The sequence below is a fragment of the Panthera pardus genome, unplaced genomic scaffold (genome assembly GCF_024362965.1).
Source record: "Panthera pardus isolate Hobbes unplaced genomic scaffold, ASM2436296v1 HiC_scaffold_6, whole genome shotgun sequence".
In the NCBI taxonomy this organism is placed as follows: Eukaryota; Metazoa; Chordata; class Mammalia; order Carnivora; family Felidae; genus Panthera; species Panthera pardus.
In genome coordinates this window covers 86,602,240-86,625,602 of record NW_026526991.1, presented here as the reverse complement: position 1 = coordinate 86,625,602, position 23,363 = coordinate 86,602,240, and the positions used below count along the sequence as shown (strand labels likewise).

General features: G+C 41.3%; 1 protein-coding gene across 2 annotated transcripts in view; it reads right to left on the bottom strand.

The window, feature by feature from the left end:
* Positions 1 to 1,835: 1,835 nt before the first annotated feature.
* Positions 1,836 to 23,363, bottom strand: part of LOC109268714 (cationic amino acid transporter 3-like) — a 63,166-nt gene continuing 41,638 nt past the window's right edge. Inside the window, exon 2 of one of the 2 annotated variants that reach the window (XM_053895787.1) lies at positions 1,836 to 3,826. In XM_053895787.1, the coding sequence (XP_053751762.1) occupies positions 1,896 to 3,641 (1,746 nt within the window). In that variant the 5' untranslated portion in view covers positions 3,642 to 3,826 and the 3' untranslated portion in view covers positions 1,836 to 1,895. The remainder of the gene's footprint in view (positions 3,827 to 23,363) is intronic. The other variant, XM_053895789.1, reaches the window with a different exon arrangement.

Genomic DNA, 23,363 nt, shown 5'->3' with positions numbered 1-23,363 from the left:
TATTTATTGGAGTTCTACAGCACCAACAATGGGCTTCAGTGAAAAGTGGGAAGGATGCATATTCAGATCCCACACAGTAGAGACACCTAATGGAGTGAATAAAGGACAGAGGAATCAGAAATCCTAGAATTTTTAAGGAAATGGAACTTTATAAATAATAACTTCGGACTTCTTGTGTTACAGATAAATAAGCAGAGCACTGAAGGAATTGAGCAGCTTGTTCAAGGTCACATTGCTAATTCGTGGTAAACAACACCAGAAGCCAGGACACCTGGGTCTCAGCTGTACACTTTCAGAGCAGGTGGACCAAAGCAAGAAACAGTACAGAAAATTAAAGCCCAAGAATTCAGATATCACCAGGTAGAAGAACCAACCACAGCAATTTTCAGCACGGGTAGTGGGTTCAAAGACAAATAACTTTGTGCTAAGAGGAAAGTTCTGGCTCTGATCCACCTGTGCATGTTCTATTGCCCCCTCTCACAGCCAGGCTCAGGCTACACTCTATGTTCAGTGTGCTCTGAACACTACTTCATTTCTTGTGCTTTTCCAAGTGTTGCTTTCTATGCCTGAGTCCTTCCCTCTTGCCCACATGTGACAAAATCCTATCCATCCTTGTAGAGAGCCCACTAAAAGGCCATTCCTCTACAAACTCTTCTCTCATTTTACTAGTCACTGTGCCACCCACAAATGATCATCCTGCACTCTGAATTCCAAAGACACTTTATTTGTATATTCTTTATGACAACACTTTGCACTTTGTGTTACAGCTATGCTTTAGCCCTTATATTAGAATATGTGCTCTATAAGGGCAGGGGCTGTATTTCATTTTTCTTTCCACATATCCAGGGTTTGATAAATAATGCTGCAATAAACATAGGGGTGCATCTATGTTTTTGAACTCATGTAACTAAAAAGTTTTGCACTGAAAAGGAAACCATCAACAAAACAAAAATGCCACCTACTGCATGGGAGAAGATATTTGTAAATGATACATCAAATAAGGAGTTAATACCCAAAACACATAAAGAACTTATACAACTGAACACCAGAAAAACAAATAATCCAATTAAAAATATGGTCAGATGACCTGAATATACATTTTTCCAAGAGACATATAGATGGCCAATAGACACAGGGAAAGATACTCACCCTTACTAATCATCAGGGAAATGTATATTAATAATACACATAAGTTGTCACTTTATAACTGTAAGAATGACTAAAATAAAAAAGGCAAGAAAAACAAATGTTGGCCAGGATGTGGAGAAAAAGGAACCTTCATGCACTATTGGTAGGAACATAAATTGGTTCAGCCACTACGGAAAGCAGTATGGAGGTTCTTCACAAAATTAAAAATAGATCTACTATGTAATCCAGTAATTCTGCTACTGCATATTTTTTAAGTAATCTACAAACCCAATGTGGGGTTCTAACTCACCACCCTTAGTTCAAGAATCACATGCTCTACTGACTGAGCCAGTAAGGCACCCCACTGCTACCGGATAATTTGTCAAAGAAAACAAAAATATTTTTTAAGTTTTTTAAAAAATATTTTTATGAATTTTTTAATGATTATTTATTTTTGAGAGAGAGAGAGACAGAGTGTGGGTGGGGAGGGGCAGAGAGATAGGGAGACAAAGACTCTGACTGTTAGCATAGAGCCCAAAACCGGGCTCAAACTCACAAACCATGAGATCATGACCTGAGCTGAAGTTGAATGCTTAACCGAATGAGTCACCAAGGCACACATTTTTAATAATATTTTTAAGTCAGTGAGCAGACACAGGCACAATTGAAAAGTAGATAAGTAAAAAAAATAAAATAAAATAAAATAAAATTAGGTACTGGAACTACAAACTTCAAAGTTCACAGTTTTGGCCCTAGCATAAGTATGGTTAGAGGCCAGGCTGTACTGACTGGATCGCATAGCTGAAGTACAGAGCAAACCCAATCAGCATCCAGACACCAAATCGGGCCCAGGTGGCAGCCGACACCTGCATCATAAGGTAAATATTCATGAAGATGCTCAGTACTGGGAGGAGAGGCAGAGCAGGGACCTTAAAGTGAAAGGGACTAGAGCTCTGTGGCTGTCTCCAGATGATCCCAGTGATCCCAGTGATGAGCACCAGGAGGAGCACAACCACTGAAATCCACGCTAGGTTTCCAGAAAGCAGAACTGGCCACTGGGCCAGCACCAGGCAAAGAAGAGTGAGCAGCAGAGCAAGCAGTGAGGAGCAAACATAGACAACTCGGCCAGAGAGTGGAGTGGGGGTGGGGCTGCCTGGAAAAAGTAGTCCCTGTAGAGTCAGCTTCTCTTCTGCAGGTCCATTCTCCTCCTGCACCTCTGATTCATTTCCCCCATTCCTCCTCTCAGGCTGATACCTGAGGATGAGAACACAAATAGCAACCATGGAGTAAGATATCATGGACCCAATAAACATGAGGTCCACAACATCAATGAGTCCAAAGAAGAATGTCGCGATTGTTGCAATAATCATTAAGATCAAATAAGTTATGCGGTAGAAGAACCTCCAACTGAGGATCTTGATAAGGACAGGGAACAAGAGTCCATTCACTGCCATATCGTGTAACAGTTTTTTGATGGGGCCAATAAATCGAAAGGTATTTCCAAAAAGACTAAAGAAAAATCCAAACACTACAACATAGTAGGCAGGAGCCCAGCCAATAAAGAGAAATGCCTCAGGCAAGGTGCTCCCAGGTTGAAGCTGGTAGTAAGGTACCATAAGTGTAAGGGCTAAAGAGACACCAAAATACAGCACAAAGAGGATGAAGAGTGAAATCACAAAGCTCCTCGGGATAGAATGTTGGGGGTTCTGGGCTTTTTCAACTTCGCTAACAATTTTCTCAAAACCTATGAATGGACAGAAACAGGTAGCTGCTCCACGGAGAATCCCCTCAAAGCCAAAAGGCACAAATCCTCCAGAGCCCAGAGGGCCCAAGCTTGAGGTGTCATTGAGTCCAGCCTTTACATAGTCGTCTTCTGTGAGCTTCCAGTTGTGCAGGTCCCCCTTAATGAAGCCAGCGATGATGACAAAACTGAGAACCAAAATTTTCACCAACGTGAGCACTTTGGCAACTGAGGAAGTTGAATCATACCAGAAATACATGAGAAGCCACAGAAGGAAAAAAAAGGTGAAGCTTATATGGTCTTCTCTAACGTAGTGGGAAACATGGGTTAAGATAAATTCCTGCAGTGTCACACGCAGCGACTCAAAAGCTAAGAACAATACATGGAAATGAATGACTGTATTAGCAACAAGGGAGAGGATGATGTTCCAGCCAGTGATGAAAGCCCAAAGCTCACCTATAGTGACATGGCTGTAGAGATATGCAGAGCCAGAATGGGGAACCCGGGCAGTAATCTCTGCATAGCACAGTGCAGCCAACATTGAAGATAGGCCAGCAATCAAAACACAAATCACAAAGGATGGTCCTGCTTGATTGCTGACCACCTCACAAGCCAGGACATACACACCTACACCCAGTGTGCAGCCCACACCCACGGTCACTAAATCCAGAGTGCTCAATCTTCTCCGTCGGTCATTCTCAGCCACCTGTGCATTCAGCTTACGTCTGCGTACCAGTTTTTGACCAAATCCACGAAATGTCTGACACGGCATTCTAGCTGGAATTGAAAACTATTCCAGGATCACAGAGCTGTAGCAAGTCCAGGGTGCAGAGTCTGGGATCTGGTTCAGTGAGGCTAAGTTTAGCCAAGTTGAGTTGGGGCTGCCGAGGTCCGTTCCTCAGGTTTCAAAGCTGCTGCTTTGTATTTCATCTGGTATTTGATAGCCCTTCATAATGCCTGAAGAAACAATGAATATTTACTGAAATGAGTTGGTGTTCAACCAACTAAAGAAAGCTCACAATCACTACTCAGAAGTCACCTGTTGCAGCCTGAGCATCACAGAAACTGAAATCAAAGAAAATCATTTAAAAAAAAAATCAACACTGCTTTCCCCTCAGAAAAGCATCAAATATCTCCCAACATTCTCCTTTTTACACACTACATGACAAAAATCCCCTTTGGATGAGCACTGGGTGTTGTATGGAAACCAATTTGACAGTAAATTTCATATATTAAAAAATAAAAAAAAAATCCCCTTTGGGTTTCATCTAGCTCATGTAGCTTCATGGACTAATTAAGCTGTAGGACACAAAAGGGCATGAAATTTTTGTGCAATAATTTACACATGGGATGTTTGTGTGGTGCTTGAGCATAAGTTATGACACATTAATTCATGAACTAGCGGGCCTTGTTGCAGTTGCAGAACCATTTTTCAAATATCATCTGAGTTTAAAATACAAATATTGGTCCCAGTGTCTTAAAACTCTTTGCCCTGAAGTCAGTTCCCAAGGTCAGATGGCCACCTTTCTCCTCATTTTGCATCATCCATTTAGCTATCCTGATGGCAAAGAATGTGCTGTCCAACCCTTCCCTTTACCCATCCAGGCCCACAGGGGGCGCTGTGAGAAGAGAGGAAGGGGAAGAAAGAGGCAGGGCCTTCATAACTAGCTGTAAGAATGACACGAACAGGCTGTCTGGTGATGAAACACTAGGGTAACAGGTGCATAAGCCAACTAAGTGTCCATTACTAAGGGAGAAGAGTCAGAAAGGCCATTTTGTGAATTCTGACATTCAGTAAACCTCACCCAAAGCAACCAGGCAAAACTTACTATAATCCACAAATATGAGAGTGTGATGGGTAGGAAGGAAAAAAGTAAGTCACCTAGCTCAGTTGCTCACAACCAAAACAATTCCTTCTGTCTCCTCCTTCTCTGGGTTCCAGTAAAGAAGATGACCTCACTTCTGCAGGAACTCTGCTCACTGGTCACACTATCCTCTATAAACACCCTGAGCCATCTGTGATGTCAGCTGCTAGGCACCTCGAGACCCTGCCCTGCTCTGTGAGCTTATATTAAAACACTAACTTGTAACTTCCTATTAATTTTCCACTATAGTTATTTTCCACTCACTCAAACCATGGTCTCAATATGCCAAAGATATTTTCCTAATGAAGGAACCCTACATATGGTTCCTCCTTCCCCCTCCCCAATGCTGCTATTCAAATGGCTGCCTCCTGAATTGGAGCAAGACTCTGATGATCAATTCACAGCAATTCCCCCAGAAATGAGTAGTGGAGAACAGAGAAAACAAAGTCATACAGCCCCCTGTCTCCTCACTTCTCAGGCTTTGGTTTGAGAGAAGTTTAGGAAATGTCAGAGGGTTCTGAAGACAGAAAGATCACATCAGAATTGAACAGTCTTCTGTACAGATTATCAAAAGGAATCCTAATGTTGTGGGTCAAAGCTTCTGTGTACAAATCCACCTAGACTCCTTATTAACGACCCACCAGTGGCAACCAGTTCCAAGGTTATGATTTACTAAGAAGCACACAACATGGACAGTCAATACTTAACTCATGGAATCTTTCTACACAGTGAATGTTATTGATGTGCACCACCCCCCCAACCCAGGCTTCAAACCCTTCAGTGTTTCCACTGCCCTCCCTGCTAATTTCGTCCTTCAGCATCTGGCCTGTGCTAATTCCTCCAGGCTCATCCCCTGCCCACTCCCTGCTCCAGCTGCAAAATTCTACACTTACCCTGTTACCTGTCTCTAATGTCCTCTTGTCCCCTGCATTTAGCTAACCCCCACTTCTCTTTCAGTTCCCAGCTCAGAAGTTGCTGCCTCAGACAGCCTCCCCTGACCTTTATGCTGATCTTCCTGTGTGTTCTCATAGCACCCGGGCTGCCCCAAGTGTCATTTATCCTAATGTATCAGAATTCCAGCTAATCTGCCTGTGTCCTCTATCAAAGTGTTAGTTAGATGCTCAATAAATACGTGTTGAACTAATACACAAACTGAGAATAGAAACTTGAAAGAGAGCATAATCCAGAATTCCTAGCTAATTGACTTTGAGATACATGCTTTGTAGCCAAACAATATTTATAATCCTGAATTAGGTAAAAATATAAATTGTATTACCTTCCTTGTAGAAGGCAAGGAAAATGAAAGTGTGAAGGAAAAGGAAACTGATGAACCTTGCCTACACATCATTCATGGCTGGTATAAGCCACACAGGGTGACAAAGAATTGTCAATTTTTTTTTGAAGGCATCATGCTCAGGCCCTGTAACCTAGGCAGGATATTCTAAGGCAGAGGCTCTCACTTTGGGGGACAGAGACAGGGATGACGAAGACTGGAAAATATTTTCATACTTCATATCCAGTCGTTCTGGAGATTCTTATCCACTAGCCCTATCCTTCCCATGGCTGCTCAAAACCACCTCAAATGACAAGAAATTGTCCTCATATCAAAGAGAAGAGATTACAAAAGCTTCCTTCACAGGAAAGCAGCACAGTTTAGCAGATAGGAGTAAGGCTCTGCTGATACATGGTTCAGGTTCAAATCAAAGCTCAACCTTATACCAGCTACTCTGGACAAATTAGTTACCCTCTTGCTGCTTTGGTTTCAATAGCAGTCAAATGAGGGTAAAAGTTCCTCAAGGGTAATTATGAGGCATAAGAGAAATGATGCCTCTAGAGTAATTAGCACAGTGCCTAGCAAACAATATATAATTAATATAATCTACCTAACGTTTATTATTGAAACCTGATGCAAACTGCCAAACTTTGAAAATCAGTTAGTCTTTATAAATGTCCAGCCCCAAAATCATCCACTAAAATTCAAACTTGTTAGCTCGCTCTCGTGAGACAATGAAAACAGCTTTATTCCATATATTTTGCCTTGAAAGCTAAGTACCCTAGTTAAACACCCTCATACATGGTGCTAAACATTTGGAGGTCCTAATCTTACTGGGTTAGTCCAGGCATCAAAAAAAAAAAAAAATGCAAGCCTCAAACATCACCCCCATCAGGATCAGCATCAATATTTTTCCCTATGGATGTCTTATCTTATTCCTAGAAGGGGCAGTGCTGGGTACTGTAGTGCTAAGAGCAAAGGACATTATGTCAGAAATTTTGGATTTGACCCTTGGTCCTTCCACTTCACTATATAAACCAGGTTTATTTTCTTGATCTCTCTAAGCCTCAGGTTTCCTCAACCACAAGGAACCTTACTTCACTTCCCTTACAGGATCCACATAAGAATTTGATGAGAAGATACAAAACATCACCCAGCACTGGTGGGAGTGTAACTGGGATCACCATCCTGAACCACAATTAGTGGAATTAAGAATGCACACACCCTCCCACCCTACCATCTCTCCCTGAGATATACACCACAAGGAAACTCTCTCCTGAGTCCGTAAGGAGGCTCATATGAGCGAGTTCATCACAGGACTGTTTCTGAATTTGGAGCTATGCCAGCCTCTGTTACTAGAGGAATGTACAGGTAAAATGTGCCATATGTACACAATGAAATATTACATAGCAGTCAGAAATAAAGTAGATTAAAGATAACAACATGGGTAGATTTCAGAAACAATGTTAAGTAGCAAAGTAGAAGCAGGATGAGGTATACAACACAATCACATTTATATACATTTATAAAACAGCCACAAAGTGCTGTGTATTTGTCAAGGATACACACATACCTGTTAAACATGTCATGTCACTCCTCTGATAAAATCTTCCACTGGTTTCTCTTTTCATTCAGAGGAGAAGCCAAAGTCTGGATTTACAATGGCCTACAAAGCCCTGCAGTATTTGTCAGTGACCCACCTACTACTCAGCCTCAGTTTCTCCCTCTTCCCACTTATTTTTCTCTAGCCTCCTAACCATTCTGGACTCTTAACATACCAGGCAAGACCCTACCTCAGGGCCTTTGTACTTGCTGTCCCTACGACCATACCACTTCGAACCCAGATAGCCCCATGGTTGCTCATTTCACTAAATTTGGTAAAATAGCACATGTGTAGCACAGCCTTCCTTAAGCACCACATATAAAACTACAATCTGTTCCTAACCACCCAGCCATACCTTATCCCCCTGCCCTCATTTTCCTCATAGCACTTGTCATCATTCAAGGTACTATATGTTGTACTTAATTGTCTATTATTTGCCTCACACTAAAAGATGTAATTTCAATGGAAGCAGGGCATTTTTACCATTTGGCTCTTGGCTCTATTCCCCACATTACAACTGTGTATTTGTAGAATGGATGAATGTATCCAAATACACATATAGAGCATGGATTGGAAGAGCATTTGTTAAATACACTAAAGCAGGTGCCTCCAGTGAAGAGGGGAAATGAGAACAGAGATCAGGATGAAAGGGTAAAATAAAATGCATTGCATGCAAAGGGGTCTGACAGGAAGCAATGATGCTAACAGTCCATGGCTGAGGGAGGGGTTGACTCCACTCTGTGCACTTCAGATTCAACAAGGAATTTCATGAGATAATGTTGTGGGAGTTAAGTTGAAGGGTAACTGGATCCTGTAATTGTTAGGACATGGAGAACACAGAGAAGGAATACCTGCTAGAAAGAGGGTGGAGAACAAGGGAAGATGAGGCACTCCTCTTACCAGTTCCTTCTGAAACCATTTCCCTTTTCCCAATTCCTCTTTCTCCTTCACTCCTTCAACTGTCTCTGGAGGCTCCTTACTGGGCACTAAGGATGCTTGTACCACATTTCTCCCTCTGCGGAACAGTCCTCAGCCACCTCCCTCCCAACAGACACAAGAGTTGTTCTTAACATTTGTTGAGTCACAGAGCCCTCTGAGTTTGGTCACCTCAAAAAATTCCCTACACTCTCCTGAAGTCCATCCATGGACCCTGAGCAGGAATCCCAGAGGAGGACCATGTGAATGCCAGGGTTAGAGATGGGTAATGGTTTGATCATTTCTGTTTACTTCAACTGTGCTGTGCAGGGTGGTCCTTGTACTCTTTCCAATTTTACTGAAGATGAGGGATAGTGGGCTATAGACAAAGTATGAAGATACCAGAGAAGCAGCCCAAGAAAAAAAGCATCTGGTAATTAAATAATCATATTTCATTACTCCAACACAAGCTGGCACAAGAACAACAAGCAAGCAAGCTTATAGAAGAGAAAGCAAAGCCATTATTGGGAATCCTGAGAGACCCTACCACAGTTCCAGCTTATAACAATACAGAAACATCACCCTCAAATGCTATTTTCAGGACTGCCCTTTCTCCACATGGTAATCTACAATTGCTCTGATAGTTTATATTCAGTCCAGACTCTCCGACCAAGCTGTCAGAGCCCCGCCCTAATTCTCTCCCTACTCTCAGGCCAATCACCTCCTTCCTGACTCAGCTCCTCACATCCTGACTTACCCTTCCTGGGATGAGCCTTTGGCCTGAGTAAGTGCCTGACCTGCCAGGGATGCCCTCCTCACTCCTTTCTGTCCAGTCTTGATGCTCTAGGTCTTCTCAGTCCTATTGTACAACGTTTCCCCTGGTGATTAGGAAGCCTTTCCTAATCCATCCTGACAGGCCGCATCTCCAACTTCCCTCCAATTCCCATCAGTACTTACAGTCCACCCTGATGCTCAGCTAAAACTAATTTTCCATTTCTGTCTGCTGGTGTCCTGAGTGTGTCACTTAAATTCCTTTATAATCTAAAAGCTTCTAGAGGTCAGGGCCAGGATCTATATACCTCATCTTTCTGGATTCCACACTCCCACCTCCAACCCTCACTCCCCAGGACAAGGATCTACACATAATTGTATGAAGCAATGATAAGAAGCATTTAGGACAGAGAAAATGAATTTATAGATGTATTGATCAACTACTATATCCTGAGATTCCTAGAGGAAATTTGTTTTGTTTTTTGTTTGTTTGTTTGGGATTTTGTTTTCATTTTTGAGAGAGACAGGGTCAAACAGGTGTAAACTGGAGCTAGAACATGCACAATCATGTATTTCAAGCACATTTCCAGAGTCATTGAAGGCCTTGACTCTGTGAGTCTGTTTCATTAAGAAACAGTCTCTCTGAAAGGAGGTGCTTGGTGCATAGGAGGTGCTGAAAGAAATGCAGAGAAAGGCTAGGGAACATGAAACCAGCTTGTATGAATTCCATAATGCCGTCACCTCCCCCTTCCCTCTCACTCCTCCATGTATTTCTTCCAGTCTCTGAGCTCCTTCCAAACTCCAAAACCAAAGTTCAGCTCAAGGCTCCCAGAACAACTCCTGTCAAGTCCAACAATCCACCCATTAAATTGCAGTCTGCCTTCCTCTCCTAGCCGGCCCCAACCACTCCTCTTTGTCCTGGAGGTCATTGTGTTTACTCATCTGTCTCTGAGAGTGGCACTGCCCTCACTCTGGACATTTCCTTTTCAAAGAATTTTCCAAGGCAGTAAGTTCTACTGGTTCCCCTGGTGGAGTGTTAACACTCTTGCCAATCAGGAAATTGGCCTAGTGGCTCCTACTGAATTGCATCAAAGAGAGTTTGGCTACCAGTTGCTTTGCTAGAAGTTTGATAAGGACTTGAGAGGAAGGCTAAGGAGGCTGTTAAATGATTATTTCACTTCTCAAGTGGCAGAGAAGTGAATTTAAATACAACATCTGCAGATCATATCAATCCTCCGTATCCAAGCATAGATCCTTTCTAACCTCAAAGTATATGAAAACTCTTTGTCCTTAAAATTTCTGGACAATGAAGACTCTGGAGCCAATCCAACTAGTGACTCCCAAACATTCAACTATAAAGGTTTTTAGAAAGCTGAGCTACCCCAGAGTTTCTCAAGTCCTAACTCAAGCAGCCCTGCAACTGAGGTAGCGGCAGTCATCAATACAGGAGTAGAAGCTTTGAGTTCAGGGCAAGAGTTTTAAGTAAAGTTAAATGTCGTGTACATGTACAGCAACATGTCCAAGAGTGAAACAGTTCACAGGCATATGGAAAGGCAAACAGAACAAAAGCCACCATGAACACTGGGGCTGAGTCTCATACCCAAGGGTAGAAGAAATTGGTTTCCAAAATCAAATGAAAAATGGAATCTTCCCAATTTCTCCTTCTGTTTGGCCTTCTCTTCAAGTCTGTGTCCAATCATGGTCTTTCCTTTATCTGTTCAACTAATATACTGATTCTCATTTATTCAGCACTGTAGATAAAGCAGAAAAAGCACAGAAATCTCTCCACACAAGTTGGTTACATCCTGTAGATGAAAGCAAACAATAAACAAATAACTAATATGGATATATATTGTGTTGGATTTGCAATCAGTGGACAGAGAAGAGGGAAGCAAGAAAAGGTTAGGATGTGCTCAGAGTGGGTGTTGTGATTATAAAATGGGTGATCCAAGAGAGCCTCACCTTCACACTGTTGTGCAACTCTCACCACCATTCATGCCCAGAACGTGTTCATCTTCCTCAGCTGAAACTCTGCACCCATAAGCAGTAACTCCCAGTTCTTCCCTCCGCACAGCCCCTGGCACCACCATTCTACTTTCTCTCTCTCAATTTGACTACTGTAGGTACCTCATATAGTGGAATCACACAATATTGTCCTTTTGCATACAGCTTGTCTTCAGGGTTCATCCGTGTTGTCAGAATGGCCTTCCTCTTTAAGGCTGAATGATACTACATTGTGTATATCCCATATCTTGTTCATGTGTCCATGCACTGATGGATATACCTTTTAGCTGTTATGAATAATGCTGTAATAAATATGTGTATTTTATACATATACATATAATACATATGTAATAAAAGTCTTTCTGAGTCCCTCCCTTCAATTCTGTGGGAATTGTTGCAACCACTCACAACATAGGATGATCACCACCCACTCCTAGGGTAAAGAGACTCCACAGGTTGCCTCATGACATACTGTCCATCTCATTTTCCTTTTCTGTGGGTCTTTACATATGTCCTGGGTTATCCTTAAGCTTTCACCCATTTATCATAAAAAGGGGACTAAGATATAGGAGAAGGCTGCTCTTCCCCGTTCCTCGAGTAGAAAAATAATAGACCTAAGTGGCAGTGAAAATCTTATTTCATTCATTTATTTGTTCAGTGAATAAATATTCAGAAACTCCTAAATGTCAGTTCTAAGGGCACTTAGGGGGCTTAGTCGATTAAGCATCTGACTTCAGTTCAGGTCATGATCTCATAGTACATGTGTTTGAGCCCTGTGTGAGTCTCTGAGCTGACACCTCAGAGCCTGGAGACTGTCTCAGATTCTCTCTCCCTCTCTCTCTTCTCCTCTCCACTCACACTCTGTCTCTCTATCTCAAAAAAAAGAAAAAAGAAAAACATTAAAAAAAATTAAAAGTCAGCCTAGGGTTTGATGTTACAAACACAATGGGGAGGAAAAAGAGATGTTCCCTGCATGCATGGCACTCATTGTCTTTAATATGTTCTTATATAATATTCCTATCTAAAATGTGTAACCTAATACTGGTGATAAAAATGATCAGTCTACAAAACAACTTTCTACAGAAAGTGGACTTTCTATAAAACAACGGACATGTGCTGTTCAAAACTATCAATGTCAGGCTGAGGAACCACTACAGATTAAATGAGAATAAAGAGATATGACAAAGAAATACAATGCATAATCCTGGTTGCACCTGGATCATGGAGAAACACTTTAGTACCAAAGCAAAATAGGAAATTAGTAAACCTTAAGTATAGACTGTATTTCATACATACATGCACCCACACACATACACATATACATTGGACAGAGCAAGCAAATGTGGCAAAATATTAACAACTGGTCGATCCTAGTGAAAAATAAATGGGTGTTTACTATACTATTTTTGCAACTTTCTGTAGGATTGATATTTTGCAAACTAAAAACACAGGAAGAAAAAAAGTATATCCTGATAGTAAAGATTATGGATTCCCCATCCCTGAATGCCTTTTATAAACAAGCTTGCCATCACTTTTAATTAGAACCAAACCCCACCCTGAATGATCTAGCCTCAAATCAAGAACTTTGGATCAGAAGAGTAGGTGGGAAGGTAGAACTCCTTTGTCTGAGACCAAAGTTGTCACCAAGCAAAAATGACTGGAAAGACACCACAACCTTGGCTCATGTAAGTACCCTTATAAAAAATCAATTCTCTTATTGTCTTTTTGTGGGACTAACACACAGTAATAAACAAAGGCCCAAGACTTGAACTCTTAGGAGCATTGGGGAAATATATGCAGAGGCTGAGGGCAGAGAAAAATAGCATCTAGCAAATAGGGGTACCAGGTGTATGTGCAAGATTTAGGGATAAATGGAGAGAGGTGTGAAAGTGAACCAGAATTTGTTGAGCTGCAAGTAATGCAGAGATGTTATTTAATTTAATCCCCATAACAACGCAATGAAATAAGTATTATTCCACTTTACAGACTGAGAGGTGAGACAACTGTCCCAAGCCCATAACCCACTAACAAGAAGAGGTGGAATTTGAACTTGGTTCTTTGTTACTTCAAAGACCATGTTCTTTCTCCTGAAGAACACTACTACCACAAAGAGTGAAGACTCAGGGTAGAGCTATTAAAGGAGTATTTCAGCCAGTTCCTATCATTGTGCCCAGGTCACTCACTTTCAATCACTTTCCTTTCCTCCCAAATAGATACTGATAGGCAGGAGTTAAAATTACTGAAACCATTAAATCTGAAAGCTCTAAACCATGTCCCAAACATAACCTAGGGCCAAAAAACTCCAGACTATCCTTTTAGATGCCAAGAAAGATTCCAAAGTATCCCTTAGTTATTCCAATACTTCCCAAATATGATTTTACAGCTAATTGTAATTCCTGCTCACAACTTTAGCCTATCTCCTTTTACTTGGCTTTTAGTGGAAATATAGGATAATAGATCTCCAGATGACAAGTAGCACCTTCCTGAGACTTCTTTCACCATCTAATTCTTTCATTGATCTATCATAAATCTTTTCTAGTCACTGCCTTATTCTAGAGAAGAAAAAGAACCACCTCAGTGCAGTTTAGGGAATTCTAGAGAAGAAAGTGAAACCTTGATTCTCATTGCATAAAGGAAGACAGGAGGTGTGGGGTGCAGGCATTTTCCAAAATGGGAGCCCAATGACAGGAAGATGCTTGAAATTTCCCTGATATCCTGATTACTTTCACGTTTGACCTTCCTAAACTTCAGCCATAATCCCTGGCTTCCAGATGGTGGAGACACACACTGTTAGGAAACTTCTGTCAGAAAGGACAGCCCCAACTGGAACAAAGGGGGGTAGGAGGGTAGATGGTGCCAGCTTAATGAAGAGAGCTTGACAAAACATCTTTTTAAGCTCCTTATATCACCCGGCCATTTGCTCCCCAGATTTGGCTGTCAATAAGAGGCAGACTGGGAATGGTTGCCAGAGAATGGCAATATCCTCTTTATCCTTAACCCAGAAGAACCAGTACCATTAAAACGTTAGTCCACCAGTCACTCCAAAATGTGATTAACCACTTTCCAGAACTAAAATGTCAGGGTGATGCTGGAAAAAGGACATCACCTATGTCAGAGTGATCATTCTGGTTTGGTTGCTTTTGACAACCAGAGACCTGACCTAGTGGGACATATAAAATGGGCATTAGCGTTCTCTATCGTGAGCCATATCTGTGACCACCTCTGAGCTCACAGCACCTAGAACATTGTTACTATTTATTAATCATCCATGGAAATAAGCACAAAGATCAATGAACATCAGGCATGAATACAGACCTCTTTGTGTTTGGAAATCCTCACTTTTTAAAAAAAGTTATGAAGGAATGTGGACTTGAGATAAGGAACAATGGGTATTCTATCAGTATAGGAAGATCAATAGAGAAGATAAAGAATTGCCTTTCTTTTTTCATTTGAAAAGGAAGAAAACTCCAAACATATCCAGAAACAAAGGGACTGACAAAGCAGCCTCTAAGCATCATGACTTTAATCAGTGAAGCTGCATAAAAATTTGGAACAAATCTAAGAAATTTCAACTGAAATAATTGGATTCAGATATTTGGGGATCACCAACCTAGTCCCCAATTCAATTCAGCTGACAAGAAGTTACTTAGACACTTAACACCTTTTCCACACTAGACAGGTATCTAGTAGATTCTTCAGTTTACAAATATGCATATCCAGGGAGAGCCTCCGGCCATACTCCTGGGTCTATCCTCTTCATCCATAAAACTGATAAATCTAAACAATGGGATCCTCTCAGCTCTCCCTCAGATTCACCCAGCAGCCATTAGGGAGTGGTGTCCTTGAAGCAGGATAAAGATCTAAATCACATTCTTCCTGTTCACAACATACACCAGATAACTAAAGTCTGAGTACTCTCTATTCTCTTACTGGAAAATAACACTTTCCTCAAGTCTTAAAAATGCACGTGAATGTACATGAGCACACATACACACACACAGCCAACCAAACCTGCAGTTTCCTATTTTCCATTAAGTCCAAACTTCTAAGAGTGTATTTGCAAGTCTTTCTTTTCACTGTTCTTCTACCACTTACTCCTACCATTAATGTTTTCTGTGGCTCCTGCTTGAACAGGACAAATCTTTCCCCACACATGCACATCTTGCTGGCATTAACATCAGCCTCACACAGACTGTTCCGCTCTGCCAAGAACATGCTCTTTCCAAACCTTTTTCAACAAGATCCTCCTTCCAGAAGTTTCTCTGTGCATAACTGAAGATAGATATCTGATCTCTCCAGTATGTTCTGCTTGCCCTCTTCTCTCCCCTCAATACTATCCAGTGGCATACGTCACTGATTTAGAACTTTTCAACTGGGAGAACACAGTTAGGGAAGAGGGTAGGAGTAGTAGGTGGGGAGGTGTTGCTGAGGAGCAGAGCTGCTGCCTGATGATCCTCTCAGCTTGCCTTTCTCTCCCCAGCTGAAGTCTGAGCTACAAAGAGTTAACTGGCCACAGCCAAGGAAGTAACCCAGGATATACAGCCAGGTTTGGCGATGTCAGAGATCTGACACAACTGAGGTCCAAGTCTCTTCCACCACAACAAAGTGAAAGTACAGAGGAAGTAACCCAAGTCAGCCTAGAGAATATACATGATCTGTGAGGGTCATTATATACACCAGTGTCATCACTTTGATGTGTGGCAACTGAACATATAAATAGCACAGAGTTTGTATTTTCATTTCTTTATTTTATTGGAAAATAAGTCATGTAATGCTTTGACATTAGGCATCATAACACAAGACTCAAACTACAACATTCAAGGCTACCATGCAGAAGTGAGGAGTGGAACCATAGTCGATTGATTGAAAGATATGTACAACAGGATTTCACTTGTTTCAAGAGGATAGGAAAGTATCCATGAAATGCCCTTATATTGCAAGACCACAGGGTTGCCTGGGTGACTAAACTCAGTGACTTAAGCATCTGACTTTGGCTCAGGTCATGATCTCGGGTTCATGAGTTCGAGCTGTGCGTCAGGCTCTGTGCTGATAGCTCAGAGACTGGAGCCTGCTTCAGATTCTGTATCTCCCTCTCCCTTTGCCCCTCCCTTCTCACACACTTTCTCTCTCTCAAAAATAAATGAACATTAAAAAAATTATTGAAAACTCCAAGAGATAATAATTTTCTGTATTTACTACCATTTTTCCTGTACTATCTGTAAATACAGGTGGGTTCTGTGTACTTCCGGTTGGATCTAAAATGAGAAATTGGGTTGTCCCTCAAGTCAAAACAACAAAAAGTTTCTAAATGAAAAATACTGCATTCAAACTATTAAAGATGAGATTTCAGAGACTTCTGGGAAGATGGCGGCATAGGAGGACGCTGGGCTCACCGCGTCCTGCGGATCACTTAGATTCCACCCTCACCTGCATAAATAACCCAGAAAATTGCCAGAAGAAGAGCAGAATGGATTCTCTGGAGCCAAGCATAGACAAAAGGTCCACAGAAGAGGGTAGGAAGGGTGGAGAGGTGGTGCGCGCTACATGGACTGGCAGGAGGGAGCCGGGGCGGAGGGGCAGCCTGCCAGCAAAGCAGAGCCCCCGAGTGTGGCTTGCAAAAGCGGAGGGGCTGGACAGGGTGTGTTCTGACAGCAAGCGGGTCTTAACATCTGGGAGGTTATAAGTTAACAGATCTGCTTGGAGAATGGGAGGGCTGGAAGACAACGGGAGGGAGAGTTGTTGAGCCCCGGATGACAGAGCTCAGCTTGGCGGGGAACAAAGGCACTCACCAGTGCCATCTGCTTCACCCATCCTCCAGCCAAAATCCCAAAAGGAACCAGTTCCTGTCAGGGAACTTGCTTGACCTTGTAAACACCCAGTGCTGTGCTTCTGCGGATCCATCCCTCTGGCAGGTCTGACTCCCTCCCGGTGCTACAGGGCCCATCCCGAAGCAGACCTCCAAAGGAAAAGCGAGCTGAGCCTGCCCCTCCCGCCCCTGTGCACCTTGCCAATCCACCCCAGCTAATACACCAGATCCCCAGCACCACAAGCCTGGCAGTGTGCAAGTAGCCCACATGGGCCACGCCACCCCACAGTGAATCCTGCCCCTAGGAGAGGGGAAGAGAAGGTACACACCAGTCTGACTGTGGCCCTGCAGTTCCGCACCACTCCAGGGACTATGCAAAATGATGAAACGGAAGAATTCCCCTCAAAAAACCTCCAGGAAATAACGACAGCTAACGAACTGATCAAAAACGATTTAAACAGTATAATAGAATGTGAATTTAGAATAGTAGTCATAAAATTAATCACTGGGCTTGGAAAGAGTATAAAGGACAGCAGAGAATCTATTGCTACAGAGATCAAGGGACTAAGGAACAGCCAGGAGCAACTAAAAAATGTTATTAATGAGCTGCAAAATAAAATCCGACCACAGCTCGGATTGAAGAGGCAGAGGAGAGAATAGGTTAACTAGAAGATAAAATTATGGGAAAAGAAGAAGCTGAGAAAAAGAGAGATTAAAAAATCCAGGAGTATGAGGGGAAAATTAGAGAACTAAGTGATACACTAAAGAGAAATAATCTATGCATAATTGGTATTCCAGAGGAGGAAGAGAGAGGGAGAGGTGCTGAAGGTGTACTTGAAATGCTAATAGCTGAGAATTATCCTGATCTGGGGAAGGAAAAAGGCATTGAAATCCAAGAGGCACAGAGAACTGACTTCAGATGTAACTTGAATCGATCTTCTGCATGATATATCATAGTGAAACTGGCAAAATACAAGGATAAAGAGAAAATTCTGAAAGCAGCTAGGGATAAACACGCTCTACCATATAAAGGGAGACTGATAAGACTCCTGACTGATCTCTCTACTGAAACTTGGCAGGCCAGAAAGGAATGGCAGGAAATCTTCAATGTGATGAACAAAAAAAATATGCAGCCAAGAATCCTCTATCCAGCAAATTTGTCATTTAGAATAGAAGGAGAGATAAAGGTCTTTCCAAACAAACAAAAACTAAAGGAATTTATCATCACTAAACCAGCCCTACAAGAGATCCTAAGGGGGATCCTGTGAGACAAAGTACCAGAGACATTTCTACAAGCATGAAACCTACAGACATCACAATGACTCTAAACCCATATCTTTCTATAATAACACTGAATGTAAATGGACTAAATGTCCCAATCAAAAGACATAGGGTATCAGAATGGAGAAAAAAACAAGACCCATCTATTTGCTGTCTACAAGAGCCTCATTTTAGACCAGAGGACACCTTCAGATTGAAAGTGAGGGGATGGAGAACTATTTATCATGCCACTGGAAGTCAAAAGAAAGCTGGAGTAGCCATACTTATATCAGACAAACTAGACTTTAAATTAAAGGTTGTAACAAGAGATGAAGAAGGGCATTATATAATAATTACAGGATCTATCCATCAAGAAGAACTAACAATTATAAATGTCTATGCACCAAATACGGGAGACCCCAAATATATAAAACAATTAATCACAAACATAAGAGACCTTATTGACAAGAATGTGGTAATTGCAGGGGACTTTAATACCCCACTTACAACAATGGAGAGATCATCTATACACATGGTCAATAAAGAAACAAGGGCCCTGAATGATACATTGGATCAGATGGACTTGACAGATATATTTAGAACTCTGCATCCCAAAGCAACAGAATCTAATTTCTTCTCCAGTGCACATGGAACATTCTCCAAGATAGATTACATACTGGGTCACACAACAGCCTTCATAAGTATACATGAATTGAGATCATACCATGCATACTTTTGGACCACAATGCTATGAAGCTTGAAATCAACCACAGGAAAAAGTCTGGAAAACTTCCAAAAGCATGGAGGTTAAAGAACATCCTACTAAAGAATGAATGGGTCAACCAGGCAATTAGAGAAGAAATTAAAAAATATATGGAAACAAACGAAAATGAAAATACAACAATCCAAACGCTTTGGGATGCAGCGAAGGCAGTCCTGAGAGGAAAATACATTGCAATCCAGGCCTATCTCAAGAAACAAGAAAAATCGCAAATACAAAATATAACAGCACGCCTAAAAGAAATAGAAGCAGAGCAGCAAAGACACCACAAACCTAGCAGAAGAAGAGAAATAATAAAGATCAGAGCAGAAATAAACAATATAGAATCTAAAAAACTGTAGAGAAGATCAATGAAACCAAAAGTTGGTTTTTTGAAAAAATAAACAAAATTGACAAACCTCTAGCCAGGCTTCTCAAAAAGAAAAGGTAGAGGACCCAGATAGATAAAATCATGAATGAAAATGGAATTGTTACAACCAATCCCTCAGAAATATAAGCAATTATCAGGGAATACTATGAAAAATTATATGCCAACAAACTGACAACCTGGAAGAAACGGACAAATTCCTAAACACCCACACACTTCCAAAACTCAATCAGGAGGAAATAGAAAGCTTGAATAGACTCATAACCAGCGAAGAAATTGAATCAGTTATCAAAAATCTCCCAACAAATAAGAGTCCAGGACCAGATGGCTTTGCTGGGAAATTCTCCCAGACATTTATTTATTTTTTTTTTTAATTTTTTTTTCAACGTTTTTTATTTATTTTTGGGACAGAGAGAGACAGAGCATGAACGGGGGAGGGGCAGAGAGAGAGGGAGACACAGAATCGGAAACAGGCTCCAGGCTCCGAGCCATCAGCCCAGAGCCTGACGCGGGGCTCGAACTCACAGACTGCGAGATCGTGACCTGGCTGAAGTCGGACGCTTAACCGACTGCGCCACCAAGGTGCCCCTCTCCCAGACATTTAAAGCAGAGAGAATACCTATCCTTCTCAAGCTATTCCAAAAAATAGAAAGAGAAGGAAAACCTCCAGACTCATTCTATGAAGCCAGTATTACTTTGATTCCTAAACCAGACAGAGACCCAGTATAAAAAGAGAACTACAGGCCAATATCCCTGATGAATATGGATGCAAAAATTCTCAGTAAGATACTAGCAAATCAAATTCAACAGTTTATAAAAGAATTATTCACCATGATCAAGTGGGATTCATTCCTAGGATGCAGGGCTGGTTCAACATTCGCAAATCAATCAATGTGATACATCACATTAATAAAAGATAAGAACCACATGATCCTGTCAATTGATGCAGAAAAAGCATTTGACAAAATTCAGCATCCTTTCTTAATAAAAACCCTCGAGAAAGTCAGGATAGAAGGAACATACTTAAACATAAAAGCCATTTATGAAAAGCCCACAATGGGGAAAAACTGAGAGCTTTCCACCTGAGATCAGGAACACAACAGGGATGCCTACTCTCACCGCTGTTGTTTAACATAGTGTTGGAAGTGCTAGCATCAGCAATCAGACAACAAAAGGAAATCAAAGGCATCAAAATTGGGAAAAGATGAAGTCAAGCTTTCACACTTTGCAGATGACATGATATTATACATGGAAATTCTGATAGACTCCACCAAAAGTCTGCTACAACTGATACATGAATTCAGCAACGTTGCAGGATACAAAATCAATGTACAGTAATCAGTTGCATTCTTATACACTAATAATGAAGCAACAGAAAGACAAATAAAGAAACTGATCCCATTCACAATTGCACCAAGAAGCATAAAAGACCTAGGAATAAATCTAACCAAAGATGTAAAAGATCTGTATGCTGAAAGCTATAGAAAGCTTCTGAAGGAAATTGAAGAAGATATAAAGAAATGGAAAAACGTTCCATGCTCATGGGTTGGAAGAATAAATATTGTTAAAATGTCAATACTACCCAAAGCTATCTATACATTCAATGCAAACCCAATCAAAATTGCACCAGCATTCTTCTCTAAGTTAGAACAAGCAATCCTAAAATTCATATGGAACCACAAAAGGCCCCAAATAGCCAAAGTAATTTTGAAGAAGAAGACCAAAGCAGGAGGCATCACAATCCCAGACTTTAGTCTCTACTACAAAGCTGTAATCATCAAGACAGCATGATATTGGCACAGAAACAGACACATAGATCAATGGAATAAAATAGAGACTCCAGAAGTAGACCCACAAAAGTATGGCCAACTAATCTTTGACAAAGCAGGAAAGAATATCCAATGGAAAAAAGACAGTCTCTTTAACAAATGGTGCTGGGAGAACTGGACAGTAACATGCAAAAGAATGGAACTAGACCACTTTCTTACACCATTCACAAAAATAAACTCAGAATGGATAAAGGACCTGAATGTGAGACAGGAAACCATCAAAACCCTAGAGGAGAAAGCAGGAAAACACCTCTCTGACCTCAGCCACAGCAATTTCTTAATCGACACATCCCCAAAGGCAAGGGAATTAAAGGCAAAAATGAACTACTGGGACCTCACGAAGATAAAAAGCTTCTGCACAGCAAAGGAAACAACCAACAAAACTAAAAGGCAACCAACGGAATGGGAAAAGATATTTGCAAATGACATATAGGACAAAGGGCTAGTATCCAAAATCTATAAAGAGCTCACCAAACTCCGCACCCAAAAAACAAATAATCCAGTGAAGAAATGGGCAGAAAACATGAATAGACACTTCTGTAAAGAAGACATCCAGATGGCCAACAGACACGTGAGAAGACGCTCAACATCGCTTCTCATCAGGGAAATGCAAATCAAAACCACACTCAGATATCACCTCACGCCAGTCAGAGTGGCCAAAATGAACAAATCAGGAGACTATAGATGCTGGAGAGGATGTGGAGAAACGGGAACCCTCTTGCACTGTTGGTGGGAATGCAAACTGGTGCAGCCACTCTGGAAAGCAGTGTGGAGGTTCCTCAGAAAATTAAAAATGGACCTACCCTATGACCCAGCAATAGCACTGCTAGGAATTTACCCAAGGGATACAGGAGTGCTGATACATGGGGGCACTTGTACCCCAATGTTTATAGCAGCACTCTCAACAATAGCCAAATTATGGAAAGAGCCTAAATGTCCATCAACTGATGAATGGATAAAGAAATTGTGGTTTATATGCACAATGGAGTACCACGTGGCAATGAGAAAGAATGAAATATGGCCCTTTGTAGTAACGTGAATGGCACCGGAGAGTAGGATGCTAAGTGAAATAAGCCATACAGAGAAAGACAGATACCATATGTTTTCACTCTTATGTGGACCCTGAGAAACTTAACAGAAACCTATGGGGGAGGGGAAGGAAAAAAAAAGAGGTTAGAGTGGGAGAGAGCCAAAGCATAAGAGACTCTTAAAAACTGAGAACAAACTGAGGGTTGATGGGGGGGGAGGGAGGGGGAGGGTAGGTGATGGTCATTGAAGAGGGCATCTTTTGGGATGAGCACTGGGTGTTGTATGGAAACCTATTTGACAATAAATTTCATATATTAAATAAATAAATAAATAAATAAATAAATAAATAAAATATAAATAAATATAATTGTGAATCTCAAAGAAAAAAGATGAGATTTCAACTAAGCTTAAATGAATACAAAGGCAAATTAGAAATTAGAAATTCAGGAACCACACTGATTCTTTATGCAAAAGAACTCAAACCAAATGAACATTTTTGTTTCGATAAATCATTACCACCACCACCATTACTCCCAAATCATCATCACTCAGTTACATGTAGAGCAAGACAGTAGTGGCAAATACAGAATTCCCCTCTCTAGGAACTTACAAGTAAGACCATTTCATGAATATCTCCCCAAATGCCAAAATAAATAAAAGACACATCAACTATGAACCAGAACAGGTACTCCTCAATCAGAAATGAATAGTCAAGACTAAGGCATAGTAAGATTCCAGATGGTTTCCTAGTTGATGGAAGGTAACAACACTTCATTTTCTGTGTTGGCAAGAATAGTGATTATTGAGGGGAGGAGCCAAGATGGCGGAAGAGCATGGAATTTTTTCAGGTGTCTTGCGTCCATGAAATACAGCCAGACCAACACTAAACCATCCTACGCACCTAGAAAACTGATTGGAGGATTAACACAACAATCTGCACAACCAACCATAGAATTCAGCAGGTACACGGCATGGAGAGGGGAATTTGGGG